General features: G+C 38.6%; 1 protein-coding gene across 1 annotated transcript in view; it reads right to left on the bottom strand.

Annotated features, from left to right (window-relative positions):
- The window catches only part of DPY19L2 (dpy-19 like 2), a 151,234-nt gene that overhangs the window by 15,931 nt on the left and 107,742 nt on the right, over positions 1 to 27,561 (bottom strand). Inside the window, exons 14-17 of the mRNA XM_055128523.1 lie at positions 23,135 to 23,236; positions 22,172 to 22,243; positions 20,147 to 20,193; positions 12,094 to 12,118 (exon numbers count right to left, since the gene is read on the bottom strand). Of these exons, the coding sequence (XP_054984498.1) occupies positions 12,094 to 12,118; positions 20,147 to 20,193; positions 22,172 to 22,243; positions 23,135 to 23,236 (246 nt within the window). The remainder of the gene's footprint in view (positions 1 to 12,093; positions 12,119 to 20,146; positions 20,194 to 22,171; positions 22,244 to 23,134; positions 23,237 to 27,561) is intronic.

Genomic DNA, 27,561 nt, shown 5'->3' on the forward strand with positions numbered 1-27,561 from the left:
AAGTAGACAAATTAAACACTAACACTATCACATTCATTTGTAAAACTCATTGAAGTATTATGGAGTGTTAGAGAATGCAGTGACACACTAAAATAATTGGTAGAGTTTTATGATTTAGCAATATTTATTGAAACAAGATAAAGATTCAATCCCTATAACTTAAATTTATGTTCTAGAAATTTAACTTAAGGAGTAATCAAGACACAAAACTGATCTTATAATAGTTTAGTAGCAAACAATAGAAGTAACCTGAAGGTCAATATTGAGCAATAAATAAAATCACTGCATTTTCACAAGTAGAAGGCCACTGAAAGATAAAATACTATAATATTATTTAATGTGATAGAAAAATTTCAGAATATAAAACTGTACAACACACCAGCTGTTATTAGTTTTGTAAAAACCATCTGCAACTATCTATCTTTGTGTGAATGTACTTAGGTTTGATGACTGGGGTCATTTATGTTTGGAATTTGGGAGCCACACCCAGTGATATCCAGGGATTACTCTAGGCTCTGTGCTTCAATATCATTCCTGGCTGTGCTCAGGAGGTACCAGGGACCTATCTGTGGCTGGCAAGTGTCTTAATACCAATACTTAGTGTAATCATACTTGTTTTTGACTTTTAAATACATTCTTTAAAATAAAATGTCAAAACTTTTTCCAAAGCTTTTTTTCCACTGGAATACTTTAAAAACTAATTTATGTTCATAATTAATGGGCCATGTTTAAAAAATAGCAGCACCCCAATGCAATGACTTATGCCTAGCCCACTGATTTGAAGCTAGCCCCTGGATCATCACTGGATGTGGACCCTGCTACCCCAAAAAAAGAATTAATAAAAAATAACAGCAGCTGTTATTTTTAAAAATGATTTGATAAAATTTATAACAACTTGTTAGGTTCATCAAGATAAACAGAAAATTCTAATAAAGAGAATGAGGAATAAAAGAAGTAAAACAACAACTGATCATATAGAAATGTAAGGCATTATGAAATACCACTATGAACACCTACGATGCAAACAAACTGAACAATCTAGAGAAAATAAACATGTTTTTAGAATCAAACAGCTTTTCAAGAATGAACCAGGAAGAAATAAGGTTCAAACACACTAGTAACAGATACTGAAATTGTCCCAAAAATACAGATAGCTTCACGAGTGAATTCTGAAAATTTTAACCGTCAAGCTCAAACTCTTCCTCCCAAAATGAAAACTCCCAAAAATGAAACTGAGAAGTACCCCATGGACATTCTATGAAGCCAGTATCACTCTCACTCACAAGTCAGAGAAGGAAAGCACATGCACACACTAATATGTCTGAAGAACATAGATGCAAAAATGACACAAAATCTTTGGAATGGCAACCATCTCAAGTTAAGAGAATCATTCATCATCACCAAGTGGGATTTATTCTAGGGATGCCAGGATGGTTGAACATATGCAAATAAGTCATGGAATAGACCAAATCAATGAAAGGATAAACTTTGCATTATCCCATAATTAATAGACAGGGGTGATTATGGACAGGGAGCGTAGCAGAGAGCCAGCTTTGTAATCGTAACTCAGTAAGTTCTACCCCCAGTATCACCCCAGAACACCAAGAATGATGGCTTTATGATTTGGGATCTCTATGCCACAACAGCATGTGTGTAATATCTATCACAACTATGGGTGTGTTAGGAATGCAACTCAAGTGTGAGGCTGGATAAAGAAGCATGATATATACACACAATGGAGTGAAGTCAGCATGATGGCGCCCAGTTTCATCATCTATGTAGTGCAAATTACACATGGAGTAGTATTCCAATGTGTGTGTGTATACACAATGGAATATATACATGTATATATATTTACATTTATATATATGTGTATATATATGGCTTCTTTTACATCAAAATCTTCCATGAGCTGTATTACAGATTCACCACCAGGATCTCAACATTCTACAAGGAAGTGATCATTGACATAAAGAGAGGGATTCGGCAGGGTGATGCCATTTCACCAAACTCTTCAGTGCCAGCCTCAAGAACGTCATGTGATGACTGGAATGGGAAGGAATGGGAGTGAAGATAGATGGTCGACAACTACACTACCTCCGCTTTGCTGATGACATCGTTCTCACAACACCAAATGTTAGCTAAGCAGCAAAATGCTGGCCAACTTAGACAGAGTGTGGAAAGGTCAGACTGCAGCAGAATCTCAGCAAAACAATCAATGTTCATGAAAAACGAACTAATCCCTGACGTTCCATTTGCTCTCAATAGAACAAACATCTCCGAATGCAGCAGCTCGGTGTACCTGGGTCGAGAACTCAACATGAGGAATGACTTGGTGCCAGAACTGCGCAGGAGGAAGAGAGCAGCGTGGAATGCATTCAAGAGCATTGAAGAAGTGGTTAAGAGGACAAAGAACCTCCGGCTCCGGGCACATCTTTTCAGCTCCACCGTTCTTCCTGCACTAACATATGCCTCAGAGACCTGGGCCCTATGCAAACAGGATGAGAATGCTATCAGGTATCCCAAAGAGGAATTGAAAGACCTATGCTTGGAGTATCACATTTCACTCAAGTGAGAGAAGAAATCCGGAGTTCCGACCTCCGTCGACGATCAAAAATCAGGGATGCTGTCTCATTTGCCAAGGTGTCAAAAATCAGATGGGCCGGACACAATGCGATTCAGAGACACCACTGGACTAGAACTGTTACCGACTGGATTCCATGGGACGTCAAAAGACCGTGTGGCTGCCCACCAACGAGATGGTCAGACTTCTTTGTCAAAACCCTGAATGAACAGTTTGAGGCTCTTCCTGTTCCTGGAGCGAGCAGATATCATTGGGCTACACTAGCATGTGACAGGGACGAATGGAGATGTTCCTGGTGCCCGCTCAAGCAAATCGAAGATCAACGGGATGACAAGTGATACAAGTGATGACTTCTTTATCCAGTCCTGTTCTTGGGTTATTTCCAGATTTTGTTTATTGTATAGTGCTGCAGTGAACATCAGAGCACAAATGTCTGTTCTGAACAGAATTTTTGGGCCCTTAGATAAATGTCAAGAAAAGGAATTGCTGGGTCTTTGTTTTCTGAAAGTGTGCATATTGTTTTCCCAAAGGTTTGACCAGGCAACAGTCCCACCAGCAGTGGGTGAGGGTTCCTTTTCTGCACATCCACACCAACACTGTTTTTTTTTTCTTTCTGATGTGTGCAAGTCTCACTGATGTGATGTGATATATTATTGGTTTTCACTTGCATTTTCTTGTAAGTGATGCAGAATATTTTTCACATATGTACTGGTCATCCATATATCTCCTCTGAGGAAGCTTCAGTATATCTCTTCTCCCTACATTTTCATTAAAACTGATAAGTTTATAAATGCATTACATATCTTGGGTATTAACCCTTTGTCAGAATGATGTGTATATAATTTTCCAAGTCTGTGCTAATTTTTTATTTTCAATTTTGGTCATCATTTCTTTTGTCATGAAGAAGCTTCTTAATTTGACACTATCAATTTGCTTAACTTTTCTTCCATTTACTTAGCCAATAGCATTGAATCACGGAAAATACCTCTAAATTCAATGTCATGGGGAGTTCTATTTTTTCCTTTGTATAACTTATAGATTAAGATGTGATATTGAGTCATTTAATCCATTTTTAATTGACTTTTGTACATTGTCTGAGATAAGGAGCTGAGTTCATTTACATGTATTTGACCAGTTTTTCCAAAACCATTTGTTGATAGGCTTAAATTGCTCCACTTTCATATTCTTAGCTCCTTAGTCCATTAACCTGCAGATCTGCCTCTGTCTTCTCAACTCTGTTCCAACTGTCTGAGATTGTCTCTATTCTAGTTATACACTGATTACCTACTACAGTTATACACAGTATACTTAAAGTTGGGAAAAGAAAACCTCCTTCCCCTTGCTCCTCAATCTCTTTTCCTAGATTTGCCTTGGCTGTTTGAGGGTGTGATTACTCCATATAAATTTTAACAGCATCCGGTCCATGATGTTAAAACACATATCACTAAGGAGCTCGAGCACAGGGCATCCGCCATACACAAAACTCACATGGGATCAATCCCTGGCACTGCATTTGATGTCCCAAACCTTGCCAGGAGTGATCCCTGAGCACAGTTAGGAGTAAATCCTACAAACAACTGGGTGTGACTGCATTAAATCTGCTAGTGCTTCAGTTACAACTGTCAATTTGACAGGAATTTCCCCTTCAAACATGTAAAGAAGAAGTATGTTTCCATTTTCTTGCATCTTCTTTTTTTTTTTTCTTTTTGGGTCACAGGGGTTACTCCTGGCTCATGCACTCAGGAATTACTCCTGGCAGTGCTGGGGAGACCATATGGGATGCCAGAGATCGAAGCCAGGTCAGCCGCATGCAAGGCAAACACCCTCCCTGCTGTGCTATCGCTCCGGCCCCTTGCATCTTCTTTTGTTTGTTTTAGTAGTGATTGATGCGTGAGTCTCATCCGAACGTGTGGAGAGGGGCCTTGAGCATGGCTGTGGCTAAGGCTCTGGAGGTCTTCAGCCACGGGAGCTCTGCTTGGGGCAGGGAGGGAAGCTGGAGTCCATCCCCTTAGAAGGGTCCCGGGGAAGACATCCAGGCACATGGGCAAGAGATTCTCTGCGTTGCTCTCTTCCGGGAGCTTGGTTTTACCTCACACATGAATGTACTGGCAGAGGAACCCAGGTGTGTGGGACCCAGGGCTGAGACCTCCAAGCCTCCAAGGACTGGGCCTCTTTTACCCAGATTTCTCATTTTCCAGTAGCTAGGCGGTCACATCTAGGGACTGGCCCTGGCGACATGTAATCCCATCAGTGCCAGCATCCAGAGACTTAAAATCAAGTTTATAGCCTACTTCTCCCTCTGGGAAAACCTGGCAAGCTACCAAGAGTTTCCTGCCCACGTGAGAGAGACTCGCAAAAACCCCATGGTGTATTCATATGCCAAAATCAGTAACAATGCTGGGTCTCATTCCCCTGACCCTGAAAGAGCCTCCCTCATTGGGAAAGATGAGTAAAGAGAGGCTTCTAAAATCTCAGGGCTAGGACAAATGGAGACATTACTGAGACCGTTGGAGAAATTCAACAATCAACGGGATGATGATGATGATGATGATGATGATGAATTACTGATAATTTTCTTTATAAAATTCTTTCATTTCTTTTGTTAGGCTGATTTCAAAAGCACTTTTTTTCTTTTTTAAATATACTTTGTTTTTAATTTTTTATTTATTTTAAGATTTCATTTTTTAAATTTTATTATTGAATCACTGAGATAGACTCTGACAAAACTGTTCGTGATTAGGTTTTAGTCTAAATGTGTTCAAACACCCATCCCTCCACCAGTGTCCATTTCCCAGGACCAGTGTTCCCAGGCTCCCTCCCATCATCGCTCCCACTCCAGCCTGCCTCTATGGCAGGCACCCTGATTCTTCTCCTCCCTCCCTCCCTCCCACCCTCCCTCCCTCCCTCCCTCCCTCCCTCCCTCCCTCCCTCCCTCCCTCCCTCCCTCCCTCCCTCCCTCCCTCCCTCCCTCCTTCCCTTCCTTCCTTCCTTCCTTCCTTCCTTCCTTCCTTCCTTCCTTCCTTCCTTCCTTCCTTCCTTCCTTCCTTCCTTCCTTCCTTCCATCTTCCCTCCCTCCCTCCCTCTCTCCCTCCCTCCCTCCCTTCCTTCCTCCCTCCCTTCCTTCCTCCCTCCCTTCCTTCCTCCCTCCCTTCCTCCCTTCCTCCTCCTCCTCTTCCTCCTCCTCCTCCTCCTCCTCTCTCTCTCTCTCTCTCTCTCCTTTTGAGCATTGTGGTTTGCAATGCAGATATTTAAAGGTTATTCGGTATATCCCTGTACCTACATTTAACACTCAGTTCTTGTCCAGTATTATCATTTCCAGATGTTATTGTCATCCTGATCTCTTCTCTATCTTACTCACCCTCTACCTCACACAAACTTGTGGTCGACTTCAATCACTGAATAATCTTCCTAGCCCCTGTTTTCCCTGGCCATGGATATGTCTTCTACTATCAATATTTTTTAATATACCACAAATGAACGCAGTCATTCTGTATCTGTCTTTCTGACTCATTTCATTCAGCATGATACTCTTCAAGTTCATCCACTTATAGACAAATTTTATGACTTCATTTTCCCTAACAGCTGTGCAGTATTCCATTGTGTAGATGTAACCATAGTTTCTTTAACCAGTCGTCTGTTCTTGGGCACTCAGTTACTGGCTATGGTGAATAGTACTGCAATGAACACAGAAGTGAAGATGGTGTTTGAGCTGTTTTTTTTTGGCCCACAGGGTATATTCCCAGAAGTTGTATTGCTGGATCATATGGGAGCTCAATTTCTAGGTTTTTGAGGAATACTCATATTATGTTTTCCAAAAATATTGAACCAGTAGGCATTCCCACCAACAGTGAAGGAGAGTCCCTTTCTCCCCATATTTGTGCCAGCAAGAGAGCATGATCTTGAAATAAAAACAGACCCACAGACCAATGGAACAGAGTTGAATATCCTGACATATTCACTCAAATATATGATTATTTAAGCTTTGATAAGGGAGCAAGAAATGTTAAATGGAGCAAAGAAAGCCTCTTGAACAAGTGGTCCTGGCTAAACTGGACAGTTACATGTAAAAAAAATAGACTCAGACCCCTATCTAACAGCAGGCACAAATCAAAATGGATTAAAGACCTCAACACCAGACCGGAATCCATAAAGAGACATGAAAGAAAATATAGACAAAACTCTCCACAATATTGAATCTAAAGATATCTTCAAAGATGAAATGTCACTGACCAAGCAAGTGGAAGCAAAGATAAACAAATGGGACTACATTAAACTAAGAAGCTTCTGCATCTCAAAAGAAACAGTGACCAAGATACAAAGACAGCCTATGTAATGGGAAAGGTTATTTACTCAAAACCATTCTGCTAAAGGGTTAATATCAAAGATACTCAAGGAACTGGCTGAACTCTACAAGAAAAAAACATCCAAACCCATCAAAAAGTGGGGAGAAGAAATGAACAGAAACTTTTCCAAAGAAAATATTTGAATGACCAAATGCACATGAAAATACGTTCTTCATCAGAGTTGCAACTGAAAGGACAATGCGATATTATCTCACATCACAGAGATTGGCACACGTCCAAAGGGTACTTTTACTTTTCTGAGGTACAATTGTGAAAAAGATTTTTTAATTCCTCTATCATCTATTTCATTGTTTACATAAAAGTATGCAATAGATTTCTGTGTTGATTTTGTAGCCTGTCATGTAAATGTATGTATTTACTGTTATAGGTTTTTTTTAAAAAAATTCTTTTATTAATTCACCATGTGGAAAGTTACAAAGCTTTCAGGTTAAAGTCTCAGTTATACAATGCTCAAACACCCATCTCTTCACCAGTGCACATATTTCACCACCAAGAATCATGATATACCTCCCCCCTTCCCCCCACCTCCCCAGCCCCCCACCCCACATGTGTAACTGGTAAATTTCACTTTACTTTCACTTTACTTTGATTACATTCAATATTTAAACAAAAAAATTCACTATTATTGATTTGGAGTTTCTCCCTCCTAAAGTTGATCTGCTGAAAAGAAAGCATTTGGTAATTTGTTTTTATAGGGTTTTTTTTAAGAGCCTAGAGTTGTCTTAGTATCACCTCATCTACAAAAAGTAACAGTTTGACTTTTTTAATGAATCTGGATGCTCTAAATAACTCTTTTTTTGTCTAATTTCTATGACAAGTTCTTCCAATACTAGCACTGTCACTGTCACTGTCATCGCTGCCATCCTACTGCTCATCGATTTGCTCGAGCAGGCACCAGTAATATCTCCATTGTAAGACTTGTTGTTACTGTTTTTGGATATCGAATATGCCACAGGTAGCTTGCCAGGCTCTGCCGTGCGGGTGGGATACTCTCGGTAGCTTACCAGGCTCTCTGAGAGGGACAGAGGAATCGAACCCGGGTCAGCCGCGTGCAAGGCAAACGCCCTACCTACTGTGCTACCGCTCCAGCCCTTCCAATACTATTTTTGATAATAATATTAGTATTAGAGGACAGACTCATTTTTCTCTGTAGAATATTAGTTGTGGATCTGGAGAGTATCATTCTGAGTGAAATTAGTCAGAAGGAGTGAGACAGAGACAGAATGATGCTCAAATATGTGGGATATAAAGACCCACGGCAGAGGAGTAACAAAAGCCCAAGACAACAGAAACTGCTGGAGATCTGGCCTCCAGCACAAAGCTTACCATGGATGGGAGGGGTGAGGAAGGACAGGAGTGTGGGGACAGTGGGACAATGGTAGAGATATGCGATGGAGAACATGGTGTTAAAATGGTGCAAGCAAAAAATCCTACCATTAACAGAATTTTAAACCATGATGTCTAAAAAAGATGAAGTCATGAAATTTGCATAAAGTGGATCAACATGGAAAGTATCACGTTAAGTGAAATGAGTCAGAAAGAGAGGGACATAGAGAGATTGCACTCATCCATGGAATATAAAGTAACAGAATGGGATACTGACACCCAAGAATAGTAGAGATACCTACCAGAAGGATTACTCCACAGCTTAGAAACTGGCCTCACATGCTGGGGAAAAGGCAGCTCAGATAGAGAAGTGAACACCAAGCAAAGGGTGCTTGGAGGGCCTGCTTGGAGATGCATGCGGAAAGAATAGAACAAACACGATGGCCACTCAATACCTCTATTGCAAACTACAACACCCAAAAGGAGAGAGAACAAAAGGGAATGCCCTGCCACAGAGGCAGGGTGTGGTGGTGGGGGATGGGGTGGGGGTGGTGAGAGGGATACTGGGATCATTGGTGGAGGAAAATGGGCACCGGTGGAGGGATGGGTAAACAACCACTGTATGACTGAAACGCAAAACGAAAGTTCATAAGTTTGTAACTGTACCTCACAGTGATTCACTAATAAAAAAATTTTTTAAAATTTTTTAAAAGTCTGAAAATACTGGAAACTCAGATCTGACCTGCTGCCCCAAAAGCTCCTAATAAAGAGCAGCTTATTTGCATGAGAACAAAACCAGTCTGCATCTGGTTTAGTTTTCTCATTTTCTGCTACTTTTTGGCTTTTTAAAAAAACACATCGACAAGACTCATCAGATCACATGGCCTTTATACGTACTTTGTATAAAAATAAGTCTTCCCTCTAAGTTCAGGAATAAGACAGGTGGTCCACTCTCACCATACACACACATCCCTCGAACTTGCTAAACGTTCTCTAGCCATTTAAGACGGGAGGGGATGCTGGGGCATGGGGGAGGCCATGGTGCTGAAATGTTTCATGTACAAAACCCTACCAATAACTTTTATAAACTATGGTGCCACAATAAGTTTTAAATTAAAAAAATATTAGAGGAATCTTTCCTTGATGACTTCAGCTCTTTTACACAGAGTAAATCACATCTCTTTCTGTGCTACTTTTGATTCTACCTCTATCACGCCACATGGAGTTACCTGATCATATTTTTTTCACTATATAGCAAATGTTATGAAAGCAGGAACTTGGTGAGGAGTAGGAGAACAATAAATATTGAAGTAATAAATGTACATTAGTAGAAAGAAATGAAAATAGGCATAATGAGAATAAATGGAGAAATGAAAGACAAAAAAAATAGCAAAATAATGTGAGATAAAGGGCAAAAAATCAAGGAATACATGCTTCAAAAAAGAGGTACATTTTAAATCCCGTTGCTCATTGATTTGCTTGAGTGGGCACCAGTAATGTCTCCATTGCGAGACTTGTTGTTACTGTTTTTGGCATATCGGATACACCACAGGTAGCTTGCCAGGCTCTGTCGTGGGGGAGGGATACTCTCAGTAGCTTGCCAGGCTCTCCGAGAGGGGTGTAGGAATCAAACCTGGGTCCTCCATGTGCAAGGCAAACACCCTGCCTCTGTGCTATTTAAAATAGTATATATATATATATATATACTGTTTTAAATTTTTATTAGAGAATCACTGTGACGTACAGTTACAAACTTATGAACTTTTGTGTTTGCATTTCACTCATACAGTGATCGTTTACCCATCCCTCCACCAGTGCCCATTCACCTCCACCAATGATCCCGGTATAAAGTATGAAGTCCAAATAGAGGCTAGTAAGTCAATGGTCCAGTGGCACAAGCCCTATGGAAGCGGGTCAGAGATGTGGGAGAGTGAGGCCGCCTGCGCACTGGAGCTGCTCTATAGGGCTCCTGGCCTGGTGCCACATGCTCACCCAGGTCAGGTTAGCTCTGTGACCTTGAGTCGCTACCTCATTTGTTAGGGAACAGCAGTTTCTCCATATGTGTTGATGTGAGAATGAAATTACTAACATATGTAAGTTACTCATCAGAAATTCCTCACACAAAGAAAGCAGCAAGTCCTACTGATTATTCCTAGGACAACACTGGAAGTGGAGAGCCTGCGCTGAAATGAAAAACTGACCTACAACAGTGGGCCACTAGCAGCTAGTCTTCTGTCCACTGCAGACCTCTGGGCTTATTCCTAGATGACCTGACCAGCTGGCTCTCAGAGCGTGTGCTGTAGGTTGGTGGCGTCTTGGCTGTGCTCGCTCCTTCTCTGGGCTGAGTCCTGACAAATGCCAGCACCTCTGCCACGTGCTCACTCCTCCGAGGGCTGGATACACACACACACACACAAACACACACACACACACACACACAAGCGCACATACGTGGGATTCAGGGCGGGTCCAGCCGGTCCTTGAACAAACGTGTCCTTGGAGGCCAACTCAAAATGTTCTCAGGATCCCACACACACCGGGACAGACTGTTTCAGCCTTGACCTAACCTCAAGCACGCAAAGACACAATCTTTTGGGACAGCAGCTGTGAGGATAAGCCCCACAAGAACATCAAAGGCTATTAACAACTCACTGAAACTGGGCTGTGGGTGGGGGCACGGAATAAGAGAGAAAAACAGAAGATAAGCTTTGCCTAGATGCTCTCCTTGGTCTCCTGAAGACTCTCTTGAGTGCCAGCACGCTCCATATCCCTCAATCCCCTCAGAGGACCTACAGATCCACCCATACCAGGAGGCACAGAAACGCTGAGGATGGAGGAGTACCAAGGACTCTGCATCACTGAAGGGCGGAGAAATGTCTGCTAATTAGGAACTCTGGGCTGTTGACTATGGGAGCAAAGAATTAGAGTTCACTGAATTGAAATGTCAGTTTATCTCTGTAACAGCTGTTCACACCTAGTTTTCTTATTTGTAAAGTGGGAATGACATGCTGAGATTTAAACTGCATGGTTCATGGGACAGTAAACTATTAAAATATTAGATATCATAAGTTAATTCCAGAAAGTTCAAATTCAGTTGTCTGTTCCCAAAATTTTTACCTCTCCTCTTGAAAACGTCAAACTTCATTACTTAGAAAATGACATTTCAATCCCATGCCAATCTTTCCCTTGCACACCACAAAAATAATTTAGCTCCATTTAAAATGCCTTGGTTCATATATCCTTTGAAAATTTGCCTAACTGTGGGGAAACATTTTTTTTGTATGTGTGTGTGTCACACCCGGTGATGCACAGGGGTTACTCCTGGCTTTGCATTCAGGGATTACTCCTGGTGGTGCTCAGGGGACCATAGGATGCTGGGAATCGAACCCAGGTTGGCCGCATGCAAGGCAAACGCCCTACCCGCTGTGCTATCGCTCCAGCCCTGGGAAATAGTTTTTATCTCAAATAGAAAAACAAAGATCATTGCTGTACCATCTCCTGTCACATCTTTGAGCTCTGACTGACCATAGCCACTTGCATAGCTAGAGTCGATACACTCAGCAACCAGAAAGAAAGGTTTGTAATTGTTGAATGGGTGGGGAGAGTTTAACTCAATTATACTCCATGGTTATAAACTATACTTCTACTTTCAAATTCTTATTGCTGGCAAAACTTAAAGCAGGGTGATAAATAGCAGAAAATTATTAGATAAGCTGAATCACTTGATGGCATATTAGCAGCAAGGTTGACTCGCTGTGACTTATCCTTTAACTAGAGTTTAATAGGCCCATCTGTCAGAAATGAAAATGAAAGCTTTACCTCACCATGTTCAAGGAGATGTTTTCTGAAATAAAAACAAAAATATTTCCTGCTTACTGAATATACATTGCACTAAAATTACATACAAAGAAACACTGATTTGTTATTAGATTTTAAATTTTGATTCTAAATTGTGGGTATAACCTGGCATCATTTATGAACATAAAAAGTATTAGATGTTTCTAAAAATCCTGTCAGTTTAAAGAGAATTATTAACATCTTTATATATACGAGTTTATGTTTATAAAAAATAAAGTCATTCTTTAGATAAAATAAGTTTTACTGGTGACGGTAGGTTGCACTTCTAGAAGTATAAATACAAATTCATATTAAATTTTCTATTGTCTACATAATATACAATAAGGCAATCAATGAAGTATGTGCCATATACAAACTTAATCACCATCTGATCAATAAAAATTGAAAGCAATAAAATACATTAATACACGAACTTATTTCTCACTAAATATTTTACATTTGTTAACTTTGAAAATGTAATGATTGCATTTGAGCTCACATGTTTACAACAGTGTTAACATATAACAGAAAATACTTTACTACCTTCTTCTTAAAAATTATATAGCTCTATATACATCAAAGCAGTATCATTTCTTTCTTTCCTCAGGGATCACCCCTGTGGTATCTGGATGACCACTCTCAGTGCCAGGAACCAAGCAAGGTTGGCAGCATGGAAGGCAGGTGCCCACCCTGCACTAGCTCCCAGCCCAACTTCTGTATGAGCTAAAGGAGAGGAGAGCCACACTACCTAGGACTCATATGCCTATCTGTGAATCTGAATGCATGTTGTTCCCCCGAGTCCCCGGGTGGGCACGTGCTTGAGGCGTGCGTGCTCAGGCCCCTCCAGCAGATCTTGTCCTGGGACCTCCACAAGCTCCACACAGCCACAGAATTCTTGCTTTTGGCGGGTTTCTGCCAAGAATGCTGCTGAGAACCACGGCTGCTTTTGCTACTGCCATCAACACAGACCCAGAATGAGCCCAGGCTGCTTTTGCCACTGCCACCAACACACACCCAGAATGAGCTTACAGCTGCTTTTGCTACTGCCATCAATACACACCCCGAATGAGCCCATGGCGGGCTGTCCCCACCCTGGTCCCAGGTCTACTCACTCCTTATGCTGCCATGCGTACGAAATGAGAGAAACAGCAGCACCTGCGCACTCGCACTTCACCATGGGGGCTCAGAACTCAGGGCTGAACCCAGTACTGCTCTTCTGGGTGGAGCCTGGGTCCCAGAACCTGGAGTGATACACTAACCTCAGTCAGAACCACTAGTGCACACTCCTGGCCCACAAATCCTTGTACTCTAGAGTAGCTTGTGCCTTTGATTCTGGAGACTCTGTAACCACCAATTCCGATGCTAGCCAGAGCAGTCAGATCCTGGATCAACCTTCACTGTGTGAATGTCAAAGGCAGTGTGCTATTGTATCATATGCACGAGGACTGTACTTCCACCAAAGCGTGTCCACTAATTGGATCCACTCGTTGGCCAATAGAAGAAACACAGATCAGGTGTTCCCAGGAGAGTCACCACAGAGATCTCCAAAAAACTGCAACACTGCTGTATCTATAATCATGGAGAGCCCAAGTAATCTTCGCTTGTAATTACCTCAGGTGAGCAGGCTGCATAGACACCACTGAAAATAGTACATCTCAGCTGGCTAACATCCTCATACCCACTGACAGGTAAAGCAGTTTCCTCACAAAGCCAGGTGATAAAGCCTAGAATAGGTCACTCTCCATCAAATGTGGACATAACTGCTAGGCAATTCAATATAAGCATTTGAAGGAGGCTTAAATGAATAACTCAACAAAAATCAGAAAAATACATATAAAGAACTAGAATCTTAATAGTGAGATAAAAATTGTTTTAAAAAATTTTAAGAGCAAGTCCAGTCAGTATATTTATCAACATCAAATATTTTGACACCTAAGCAAGACTTATATTTAATACTAGTCTATATTCAAGTTTTACCAACCATAGCAATTATGTTCTTTATAGTTTCTTGAGCCAGGATCCAACCCAGGATCATACACTGCATTTACTTGACCTCTTCTTTTTATTCTCCTTCAATCTAGAACTGTTTTCAATTCTTTCTTTCTTTTTTGACATTAACATTTAAAAACATATAGAGAAATATCTTTAAATTGGATACACTTGATTATTTCTTCAAGGTTAGATTTATGCAATGCATTTTTACAGAAATATGACATACTCTTGTATCCACTTCCTAAAATGCTGTTGGGAGGTGTCCTGTCCCACTGTGGAATGAACCCAGGAGACATGGAGATGATCTGCCCCTGGCCCGAGGTTGATGTCTCATGCTCAGATATTAACTGCTATCTGGGAAATTTCAGGCATGGACCAATAACTGATGGTCAATTAGCAAATTTATTCAGTGAGTACAATAGTTAAATATGGGTAGAAAGGAATGCAATATGTATGGTACGTGGGGATGCAATGAGGGGGATTGGAGGAGAAGTGAGTCATAAGTTACAAGTGCTACATGCCAATATAAAGATAAAAAGTCATGCATTCACTAAGTAATAACAAAGGATATCAATAAATAATAAGGAAATGGTTGAGAAAAAAGTCTGCTTGATTAGCCATGCTTGGTGCCCATATGGTGAGATGCCCTATTACTAGCCCCGGCCACTAGGAGATCATCTACCAGTTTCTGCCAACATGAGGACTGGGCGCCTCTGGGTCTTCTTGTCTACATGACAGGATTCCCAGAGACATCCTCACAGGATCATCCAGTCCAGATGGGCCATCGTGCTGAATCAGCAAGAACTCCAAGGGGGTGGCATATAACGTCTCTGTTCTTGGTTAGGGTGTATTTAAGTAGCCTTCTCCACAAGAGGTCATTTCTCAAAAGAACTAAATAGAAATGCTGACATTTTTTAAAAGCAATAGACAGTCTCAATATCAAATTGGATCATACTAAGGAAAGAACCTGTGAACTCTAAGACAGTTCATTTGAAATAATCCAGTTAGAGGAGAAAAAAATAAATAAGAGTAAGAATTTATATGAATTATGGAACATCATTAAAAGAAATAATGTTCAGATTATGGAGTCCAGGGAGAAAAGAAAGGAACTACCGTATTATCTACAGAAACAATGACTGAAAACGTACCAAATATTGGAGCATACAGGCAAATACAGGATGTCTATAGATTCCCATCCAGACTCAACCCTGCATTTACTAGGCCCATTCTATAAATACTGTAAAAGTCTAAGAATCAATTTGTGAGATGAGGGTGGGGGACCTCATACAAGACAACCTCTACAGGGTTGAACATGGATTTCTCAGAAAAACTTCTGAAGGCCCATAGACAATGGGATTACATGTTTGAAGTAGAATCTCAAAGAAAAAATTATTTAAATTAAGAAGACTATACTTGGCAAAGTTTTTTTTTGTAAGAAATGATGGTAAAAGACTTTCATAGATTAAAAAATAAAGCTGAAGCTGAGGGAGTTCATTTTCACTCTACTGCCTCATATGAAACAATAAAAGAAGTTCTTTAGTATGAAACAATGAAAATTACTATCTTATACACATATGAAAGTATCAAACTTACTGGGGTAACTATTGTAAAATTCAGAATACACTAATATTGTAATGATGGTGTATGAATAAAGATAAAAGATTACGGTTCTCAAACAACTATAGTTACAATAGTTGACAATGAAGATACCATTTATAATATCTAAATTGTGATATTAAAAGCATAAAATATAGAGGGAGAAGTAAAGGAAATAGTTTTACTAAGCAACTGAAGTTGTTATCAGATTTATAGCTCTAAGACATATAGCATAACCTCATGATAGCTACAAAGCACAACTCTATAGCAGATATACAGAGAGAGGAGTAAATCAAAACACATCATTATGGAGAGTAATCAAATCACAAAAGAGGTAAAAGAGGAAGGAACAAGGGATTAAAAGCAACCAGGGACCGGGGAGATTGCACAGGGACTATGATGTTTGCATGTGCGAGAGCTAGACCCTGATGTGAGTTCTCCCCTCCCCCCAGAATCAGGAATAGACCTGAGTCCCTCAAGGACTCTGGGGACAGCCCTGGAGACCCCTGGACACATATGGATGGCCCTGGGCTCCCATGTGGTCCCAAGAACCACAGAGTCGGCTCAGGGCTGCATCTCTGGTCCCAGCCTGGCCTGGTTGAGAAATGCACTAAAATTAAAGATGCCCAGCTGAATTGGAGAGAATAATTGCACACAATATTTCATTTAAAAGGGGATCCAAGTCCAAGATATGTTAAAGCAGCTATGAAGATCAATAACAGTAAACCCATAAAACTGTGCAGAGAAAATAAACAGGTACTTCTTACATGTATCTGTATGTATCTAAATGCCTAGAACTAAAATGAGACCCAACGTATATTAACTTAAAAATGAGTCTTTCAAGGAGAATGGCTAGGGGCCTGGGAAGGAAGCTGGGTCGACTGGTGGAAGACACTGGTGGCAGGACTGGAATTAGAATATCTTTTGTCTGAAACTCCACAGTCAACAGCTATGCAAATCACAAATAAAAGTATATTAAATTTTTAACAACCATGCTGGAAGAACTGGACAGCCATCTTCAAGAGAATGCAACTGAATTCCTATCTGATACCATTCATTAAAATTAATTTAAGATGGTTTAGATACTTAACTGTAGTACCTTCCACTGTAAAACTCCTACAAGAAAATAGAGGCAAAGTTTCTCATCATTAGTATTGGCAATGAATTTTGGATATGATACCAAAAACACCAAGCAACAAATTCAAAATTAAAGTGGGACTACATTGATTAAATGAGCTTTAGCTTAGCTAATTACAAAATTAGGAGAAAATTTAGAGAATAGAAGAAATTATTCAAGCATATTATTAGCTATACAGGGTTAACATCTGAAGTGGAAATTCCCAAACTTATGTGGCATTCCATATCCTCTTCAGAATAAAACTAACTTACTCAGCAATCCCCTGAGACTGCCCTTTCCTGAAAGAAGCAACAGAAATGCCCCACCCACAAGTGCACTGAGGCCTTCTCCCCCCTCTCAGAGATTGCTAGAATGTCACCACTGGTCACTGGGCACCAGCAGTGTCATCTACTTCTGAAAAAGTGATCTGTATTTTTAAGAAACTCCCACAATGTAATGGCTAAATGTCTAAACAGAACTGTGATTTTAGTTATTTACTCAGTTGGGTTATTCCCAAGTGGCACCACTGCTTGGGGACCGACCACCAGGATTTTCTTGGTGTACCTAGAGGGCCAGGCAGTGTGGGGGTTGCAAATCCATGTGCTCTACCAAGTGAGTTATAGCCCAATAACATACTCTCATTTAAAGGTGGGTGAGTGAAGAGAGAGAGGCATCAAGGGGCAGACTCCTTCCAACGGGTGCTGGGTCTCAGTTCCATCCCACGGCAGAGCTCCAGAACACAGCCAGGAGCAGCCTGGGGTCTTGGCAACTCTGGCAGAATAGCCCAGCGCTGCCAGCCTGAGCAATGAACAGTGATCCCTCAGAGCCTCTGGCCTGGCCGGGAGCAGCACTGACTCCCATCACCACTGCTGGGTGAGACCCTCTAAGAGTGGGTAAAGGAACCATATTTTCAAAGGATATTAATCAATGGGTAGAAGAGAATGTACCCAAACATAACTAATAATAAGATTTTATCTGGTACTTCAAGACCAGAATGAATTACTACCTTAACTTCTATTGGAATGAATCATAAAAATAATAATAAGTGTGCACTTGTACCTTGTACATTGCTGGTAGAAATGTAAATTGAAACAGTCACAATGAAATTCAATATAGAGATTCTCAAAAAAGTTAAAAATAGAACTATTATTATATTCAGCGACCCCACTTCTGAGAACTTATCCAATGACTGAAACCAGTATCTCAAAAAGATATCGGTATTTCCATGCTAACTGCATCATAATTTACATGCAGCCAATGCATGGAAACACAAAGTATTTATACACAAATTCATCTTATAGATTAATAAATTAATAAAGAGATGAACTATTATTCAGCAATATAGAAAGGAAATTTTCCCATCCTGCACAAAGAAAATGAACTTGGATGGCGCTGGGTATAGAATGACAGCTGCCAGAGGCAGAGGAGGAAGATAATGGGATGTCAAATGTACTAGCCTTCAGTTATGAGGTGGAGTTCTGAGGAAAAGCATGTGACTACACCGAACATTATTCTATGTGTGGTATTCACTAGGGCTATCATGCTTAAGAGCTGTCATATTAAAAAAAATACTAGGAGGTGATGGATGTGTCAGAAAGGTTATTCACTTCCCTGTGGAACCATTTCACAATGCCTCTGTGCATTAAATCATGTTGTGTCCTTTAAATACATATTATTAACTTGGCCAAAAAGAAGCATGAAAGAAAACATGAAGAGATATTTTCAATAAATCTGATGCAGGGAAGTGTTTTATTAACAACAAATGATACATATATAATTAAGATTATAAGATAATAAAGGTAAAGAATTTGATAGCAAAATTTATGATGATAGAGGAAATGGGCATGCTCACTGTCTAGGTCATACATGTTTAACATATTACACATAGTCACATATTGTCCTCAATTCCCATTTCAAATATTCTAAAGATTAAATATTATTAATTATTCCAAACAGCAAATTAAGTATGAAAGTACACATAAAAGATATTCACTACTTGTAACTCTGGCTTTTGTAACAAAAAGATAACTATAATCTAAGTATGTACTAATACAGAAACAGTAAAATACATGCCATTCAGTCATGAAGATGGACAATAAAATGTGGTGATGTGAGGAAGATAAAGGCATATGCCCAAGATACATTGTAAATGAAATGAAAAGTTATAGAATAATAGTGATTCAATTTTTAAAGTGCACTGTTGAATGTATTTCGAAATAGGAAGATACATACAAAGCAACTAGCATTAATTAGATGTACTTCTTAAACTTCAAAGAGATGAAACTGTCATTCTTTGAAGTGCCGGTTTGCTGGAATGTATTACCACAAGCATGCGTTGTTTTTCTGATTTAAAAGATGTTCTGCCCATCCAGCACACACATACTCAGACACACAGGGTTGTCACTTTCGGGTATGCCATCAGTAAGAATCTTATTTTAAGCTAAGAATTGTCCCTACATTTCTGCCTTCAGTCCAACCTCCTCTGTGTTACATCCTTTCAAGCACCTAAATACAGATGCTATGGATCCCTCTCCTTTATTATTCAATCACCTACCATAGGCCCTTTGTGCACTCCCTATGTGAATAGATACCAGGGTGCTAAATATTCATTAGAATGACAAGACCTATTTCCCTGGATTCCATGTAACCAGAGGGAAGCATAGGAAGTCCAACAAACTCCTTAGTTTGGAATAATTTTCAACAATGTGCTAACTATTCTGGCTTTTCCAGTAATAACAGAGTTTACTGAAAACACAAGGGGAAGGGACTCATGAAAACTCTTCAATAAATCTTAAAAATCCCCCTCCCTCTGGAAAATTAATTTTAGGACAACACATTTTCTGGTATGTCTACAAATTTAAAGTGTGATATAAGACCTTTTTCTCAAAGGAGCTTTCTTCATACCCTATAGCAATGTGATTTATTTTGAGTCCTATTTTCTTGCACACAAATTGATATCTTAATTCTAGTTGTCTAAACCCACAAAAATGTGATACAAAAAAGTTTTGACAATAAAAATTATTCAATCTGAGAAAAATAAGCCATCTGAAAGTTAAAGATTCAAAATAAAACTTTATTTTTTTTCTGTTTACTGACTTTAAATTCTAAGGCCATACTAAAACTAAAATAAATTTAAGCTTAAATATAAATAAGTCCAAATATAAAAGTGACATAAAAATAATAGTGTCTCCTACTAATAAAGTATTTAAGTTTGGTTCACATTATCTTTTTTCAATCATCAACACTTTAGTTGAATGTATTCATTTATACAATTGATAGTTTAGTAATTTATTTAATAACTGAACAATTATTTTTAAAAACAACTATTACCTTAGGTAAGTGTTTGCTGATAAGACACATAAAACATCACGTACAGTCTGTTAAAACAAAATAGTGAAATCAATGACAATTTTCTAGGGAATTATACAGCATTTAAAATGTCCTGATTCAGTAACATAGGCATCCACCTTAAAAAGAACACTCTCTCTTTTTTTGTTCAAGTGATGCCTTGGGAGCTGAATAAACAGTTCAAGAGATGAGCCCATGCTCTTTACGCAGCAGGTCTGGGTTCATTCCCCAGGACCCTTGTCCCACGGGTGCTACCAGGAGCAATCCTCAAGCACTGCTTCAGGAGTGGGGCACTTGGACACTGCTGAGGTAGCCCTCCAAATAAAGCAAAATGACTGCTTAGGAACAAGGTAGCCCCAACTTGACCAAAGACAAATTATTTCTTTAAGTTATAACTTCCTCTTTTATTAACAATTTATTTTATAAGACCTGGACTTTTACTTTTTTTAAAAAAAGGAATAGCAGGTCTACTATCACTTCCTACTGTACTCACTGTATCCCCACCTAATACTTAATTCCTGCATTAGCCCTTTCAAGAACAGTCCTTAATGAACGTTAGAATTTGCCAGGACTAAATAAGAACAGATTCCTGGAGAAAATGTGCAAGCTGGGCTAGGCAGGACTAGAGGATAAAGAGAAGCAAACATGTGGAATTTACCAATTCCCTAGTTCTATCTACCCTGCCTCCTTCCAAGCATTCCTCAGGAAGTAAATCAAGGGCAAAAAAACTGAAGTCCTCCTCACAAATTATTCATCTTCATATGAAAACAAAACAAAAATAAACGCTATGTAGCACAGTGGGTAGGGCGTTGCCTTGCATGCCACCGACCCAGGTTTGATTCCTCGGTCCCTCTCAGAGAGCCCAGCAAGCTTCCAAGAGTATCCCACCTGCAGGGCTGAGCCTGGCAAGCTCCCCATGGAGTACTCAATATGCCAAAAACAGTAACAAGTTTCACAATGGAGACGTTACGTTATGAGCAAATCGAGGAGCAAAGGGATGACAGTGATACAATGATACAGTGATATGTGAAAACAAAGAAATAAGAAATTTATCTGTCACTACAGAGAGAAGATACACTATTGGACTTTAAAGATAAAAACTGGTTTCACCAGGGCCAGACAATGGTACAGTGATGGAGAAATCCTGTTACTGTCATCTGCTCAGAAAGACAGGTTTTTTCTAACATAAGGTTAGACAACCTGTGAACAATGTAAACAAAGGATGGTTCCAAATTGGTATAAACTTAGGTCCCCACTTCTTAACCAGGCATTTAAATAAATCCCTTGAAGACAAAGAACATTTTCCAGAATATTCTAAGATTTATATCTTCTATGGTATGATCTTCTTTCCTTGCTTGTTGCCAAGCAGAGAATCACTTTTAAGTGACTCTACAAACGCTTGTACATGCTTATTCAAAACTGTTCTAGAATTGTTTGCATGCATATTATATTACAAAGATAGTAAAATTTCAATTCTACTTTTCTTACATAGCACTTCTAACAATTTAAACTTTTTTTATATCTGTGATTATTTAATATACTCTCACCCAAGTCAACTTCAGAGGGAAACTCTTCTTTGTCTCAGTGTATACATAATGTTAACAAGGTCCTTGGAGCAGATTAGGAAACTAATCAATTACTTTTGAAAGAATAAAATTATCTTTTCTAATGCAACTCTCTAAAATAATCATGATAGTAAATATCTGAATAAAAAACTAAAGTTCAGGAGGGAAAGCGTTTATAGTAAAAATAAGGTAGAAGGGAATAGAGCCCTTGGACTCTGGGACGGGAGTCAGAGTAGGAAGGGAAGGGCACAAGGATTGTGGTGGAGGGGCCTGACGCTTCGACAGCGGTGGAGGTATATCGAAAACATAAATATTAACACAATTGTAATCATATTACTTCAACTACAAAAAAAGATAAAAAATTAAGGTAGAATGTTGAGCATTAATAAGTAATAATTTCTTGTCTTCATCTTTAAAAGCAAAAGAAAAAATTTAAAAGTACCTTTTTACAGATAAAACAAGCAATCATGATAACAACTGGAAGCAACAATGTCTTTGTATATCTCAGTGGAGTCTGGAATACAGAAAATTATTCATAATACTCATTTATTATATTTTATATTTCAAGTTAATTTAACATGAAATTTCTCAAAAATACCTCTTATTTTCAGAATATGTGTCAATATTCAATTTTGATAGCTGCTTCAAGATTATGGAAAAGATGTTTTAATGATTTAACTAATAAATTATGTACTTATATACTTTCAATATTAATTTAAAATGTGTTTACTGGTCGCTAGATACTACCATTTTTAGTTCCCAGCCTGAAAAGTTCCTTTATTCTCACTCATAAAACTAGCACAAATAAGGAAGCGAGGTCTAAGTACATATTCAAATAATACCAGGTAAAGAATTATCATGACCTATTATAATAATAGGGAATAATTTTCTATGAGATTAAATTATTCATTTTTTGAGCAGGAATCAAATCCATTTTCTTTGTAGTTCTATAATAAAACTCATAGATAATTATTAATCAGTAACAGCTTTTGAAAGATTGGTTGATAAAAAAGAGAATAACATGAATACTAGTACATTTAGAAATATTTTGTTAAAAATCATTTTTAATATTTGAAGTCTGAAATGCAACAATAGTAATTTATTAAAGACAAACATTTGTATTTTTAATGCACATATGTTATCACATGACCTAAATTGTCAATAATAATTGAAATCATATATTCTAATAGCTTATAATAATAGTAGCTTATTTTTATACTAAATAGATATCTTTAATAATATATTAACACTCCAATACTACAGTATGTCAAGTACTCCTTCTGGGTTATTTTATTTAAATTATCATCTTTAAAAAAGAGGTCACATTTGAAGAGAAAAGGTGGGAATGGCACTATGACTGGCAAACGTTATAGCTTAAAAAGTATAAAGTAAAATGGGTATTTACCGCCTTCTCCATGAAGTCAAATTCAGGAGCACATGTGTATAATAAAGTATCAAAATCTGAATACCTCAAAATTCTGGCCGCTATAAGATCACTCAGGCGAATCTGAAAATACAGATAAAATAAATTGAAATTACACAAATTATTTTAGATAAAACCAATTGATTTGTGTAACAGTAGTAAAGAGTAGATAAAATCAAGTAAGTACACGATACTCCTCAATTACAACACATAGTAAGTCATACAACACTACGTGCAGAGCTATAAAGAAAATTTAAAAAATGCAAAATAAAAAGTTAGAGATACAAAAACTAGGCAGAGAAAACTATAATGGTAAGATTAACTTAATATCATTTGTCAAGCAATTAATTAGAAGGTTTAATAAATGACTGTCTTGTCAAGGGAAAAACAACTTCATGTTAATCCCTTTAACTATACACTGTCAATCATGAACATGTTTTGTACCCATTGCCATGCTTATATTGATTACCATTTTTGATTCATCTTTAATTTTAGAGCTATATGCAAGTATTAAATATGAGGACTATTCTTTGCAAGAGTTAGGACAATAAAACCTATTACTTAGATTTAGTTAACGATTCCCAAGACTTTAAAAGCACCACCAACCAAGTGTAGGACTCTTATTTTCTACTGATTCTTACATTTTGTCACACAAGGCCACTTTTAGAGGTGCTCCGTGGAGGGCTCAGGACCACTCCAACGAGGCTCAGGTGCTCACTCAATGCAAAGGGTAGAACCTCAGACTATGGTTCTGAGACTCAACCACTTGAGCTGTCTCTCTCAACCCTTCTACAACTTATTACTGTTGTTGTTGAGACAATTATTTTTTACTACCTTTTCATAAGGCAAGGAAAGGAAAATATTTGAAGTATAAAAATATTAATTAAAATTATTTCCTAAGTAAAAAAATTTTCATAAAATAATAGTTATTTTATTCCTAGTTTTCATAATTATTACTGGTTTTCATTTATTTATGGTCCCTTTGATTTATAAGCAGCAAGGATAGCTTAGAATTTACTTAATATTTCTAATCTCAAATTTTTCTAATTTGACTTAGAATTTTTAGTTATGATTTTGCTAAAAATAATTTTACAAACCATTTTAGTTTTAAGTCTTTCTCTGTTACAGAGAATAAGTCACTTAAGATTACCAAGAGTACATGCATATATTTAATACATACATGTATGTATTAAAGATTTAAGAGTTAAGTGACAGTGTGAATAAGAAACAATTCACAGATTAACTTAATAAAGAACTTAAAAGGCATAAACTTTCTCATAAAGTATAACCCTATGAAATAAAATATGAGAACAACAAAATGGGAAAAAAATTAAAACCTGTCACCATACCAGAAAACAATAGCAACAATTGAATAAACCAGGTTGTAGAACTATCAATAAATGGCAAAGAAATGCTAAGATTTTGAAGTTGTAACATGAACATCTATGCAAACTATATTATGTAATAGTATCTGAATTAACATGACTATAATACTATAATCATATAATACAATATATATTTTTTAATTTTTATTTTTCATTAGTGAATCACCGTGAGGGTACAGTTACAGATTTATACATTTTTGTGCTCATGTTTCCCCCATACAAAATTTGAGAACCCATCCCTTCACCAGTGCCCATTCTCCACCAACAGTAAACCCAGCGTCCCTCCCACCCTCCCCAGTCCCGTCTCCCCCCACCCCAAACTGCCACTATGGCAGGGTATTCCCTTTCGTTCTCTCTCTCTGATTAGGTGTTGTGGTTTGCAATAAAGGTGTTGAGCGGCCATTGCATTCAGTCTCTAGTCTACATTCAGCACGCGTCACCCCTCCCCTGCATGACCTCCGACCACATTTTACTTGGTGTTCCCTTCTCTGAGTTGCCAAGAATGAGAGACCAGCCTCCAAGCCATGAAGTCAATCTCCTAGTACTTATTTCTACTATTCTTGGGTGTTAGACTCCTAGTCTATTATTCTATATTCCACAAATGAGTGCAATATTTCTGTCTGTCTCTCTCTTTCTGACTCATTTTACTTAGCATGATACTTTCCATGATGATCCACTTATATGCAAAGTTCATGACCTCATTTTTTCTAACAGCTGCATAGTACTCCATTGTATAGATGTACCAAAGTTTCTTCAACCATTCATCTGTTCTAGGGCACTCGGGTTTTTTCCAGATTCTGGCTATTGTAAACAGTGCTGCAATGAACATATAAGTGCAGATGTCATTTCGACTATACTTTTTTGCTCCTCTGGGATATATTCGCAGCAGTGGTATTGCTGGTCAAATGGGAGCTCAACCTCTAGTTTTTTGTGAATCGTCCATATTGTTTTCCAAAAGGGCTGAACCAGTCGGCATTCCCACCAGCAGTGTAGAAGGGTCCCTTTCTCCCCACATCCTCTCCAACAGTGGTTGCTTTTGTACTTTTGGATGTGTGCTAGTCTCTGTGGTGTGAGGTGGTATCTCATGGTTGTTTTGATCTGCATCTCTCTGATGATTAGTGATGCAGAGCACTTTTTCACGTGCCTTTTGGCCATTCGTATCTCTTCCTTGGAAAAGTTTGTTCATTTCTTCACCCCATTTTCTGATGATGTTGGATGTTTTCTTCTTGTAGAGTTCAAACAGTGCTTTATATACCATTGATATCAACCCCTTATCTGACGGGTATTTATAAATTTCCTTTCCCATTCTGTAGATAGTCTTTGTATTCTGGTCACTGTATCTTTTGCGGTGCAGAAGATTTTTAGTTTAATGTAGTCCCATTTGTTGATCTCTGTTTCTACTAGATTGCTTAGTTCTGTGTCATCTTTGAAGATACCTTTATCTTCAATATCGTGGAGGGGTTTGCCGACCTTGTCTTCGATGTACCTATGGATTGTGGTCTGATGTTGAGGTCTTTAATCCATTTTGATCTGAATTTTGTGCATGGTGTCAGGTCGAGGTCTAAGCCCATTCTTTTACATGTGGTTGTCCAGTTGTGCCAGCACCATTTGTTAAAGAGGCTTTCCTTGCTCCACTTCACATCTCTTGCTCCCTTATCAAAGATTATATGATCATACATTTGAGGTTGTGTGTAGGGATATTCCACTGTGTTCCATTGGTCTTCAGCTCTGCCCTTGTTCCAGTACCATGCTGTTTTAATTGTTACCGCTTTGTAGTAGAGTTTAAGGTTGGGGATGGTGATGCCTCCCATCATTTTTTCCCCAAGAATTGTTTTAGCTATCCGTGGGCGTTTATTGTTCCATATAAATTTCAGGATTGCTTGATCCGTTTCTTTGAAGAATGCCATGGGTGTCCTTATAGGGATCGCGTTGTATCTGTATAATGCTTTGGGGAGTATTGCCATTTTGACAATGTTTATTCTCCCTATCCATGAGCAGGGGATATGTTTCCATTTCCTCATGTCCTCTTTTATTTCATCGAGTAGCGTTTTATAGTTTTCTATGTAGAGATCCTTTACTTCTTTAGTTAAGCTGATTCCAAGGTATTTGATTTTCTGGGGTACGATTGTGAAAAGGATTGCTTTTTTCATGTCCCTTTCCTATGTGTCGTTGTTTGCATATAGGAAGGCCATGGATTTTTGGGTATTGATTTTACAGCCTGCGACTTTACTGTACAGGTCAATTGTTTCTAATAGTTTCTTATTAGAGCGTTTAGGCTTCTCAAGGTATAGTATCATATCGTCTGCGAATAGTGAGAGCTTGATTTCTTCCTTTCCGATCTGAATCCCCTTAATATCTTTTTCTTCCCTGATGGCTATTGTTAATACTTCCAGTACTATATTAAAGAGAAGTGGTGAGAGTGGGCATCCTTGTGTTGTCCCGATCTTAGAGGTATACCTCTTAGTTTTCCTCCATTGATGATAATGCTTGCCATAGGTTCGTGTATGATCATATGGTTTTTATCTTTACTTTTGTTGATATGATGGATTATGTTGATTGATTTCTGAATGTTAAACCATACTTGCATCCCCGGGATGAATCCCACTTGGTCATGGTGTATGATCTTTTTGATGAGTTGTTGGATTCTATTTGCTAGTATTTTGTTGAGGATCTTCGCATAAGTGTTCATCAGGGATATTTATTGTTTTCTTTGTTAGTGGTGTCTTTGTTTGCTTTTGGTATTAGGGAGATATGTGCCTCATAGAAACTGTTTGGGAGGGTTCCTGTCTTTTCAATTTTCTGGAAAAGGTTCAGGAGAACTGGCAACAAGTCTTCTTTAAATGTTTGGAAGAATTCGCCAGTAAATCCGTCTGGACCTGGGCTTTTGTTTTTGGGGAGACTTTTGATTACAGTTTCAATTTCCTTGATATTTATGGGCCTATTCAGGTATTCCACGTCTTCTTGGTTCAGTCTTGGGAGATTGTAGGAATCAAGGAATTCGTCCATTTCTTTTAGGTTCTCTGG

Source organism: Sorex araneus, chromosome 1, assembly GCF_027595985.1.
Source record: "Sorex araneus isolate mSorAra2 chromosome 1, mSorAra2.pri, whole genome shotgun sequence".
Lineage (NCBI taxonomy): Eukaryota > Metazoa > Chordata > Mammalia > Eulipotyphla > Soricidae > Sorex > Sorex araneus.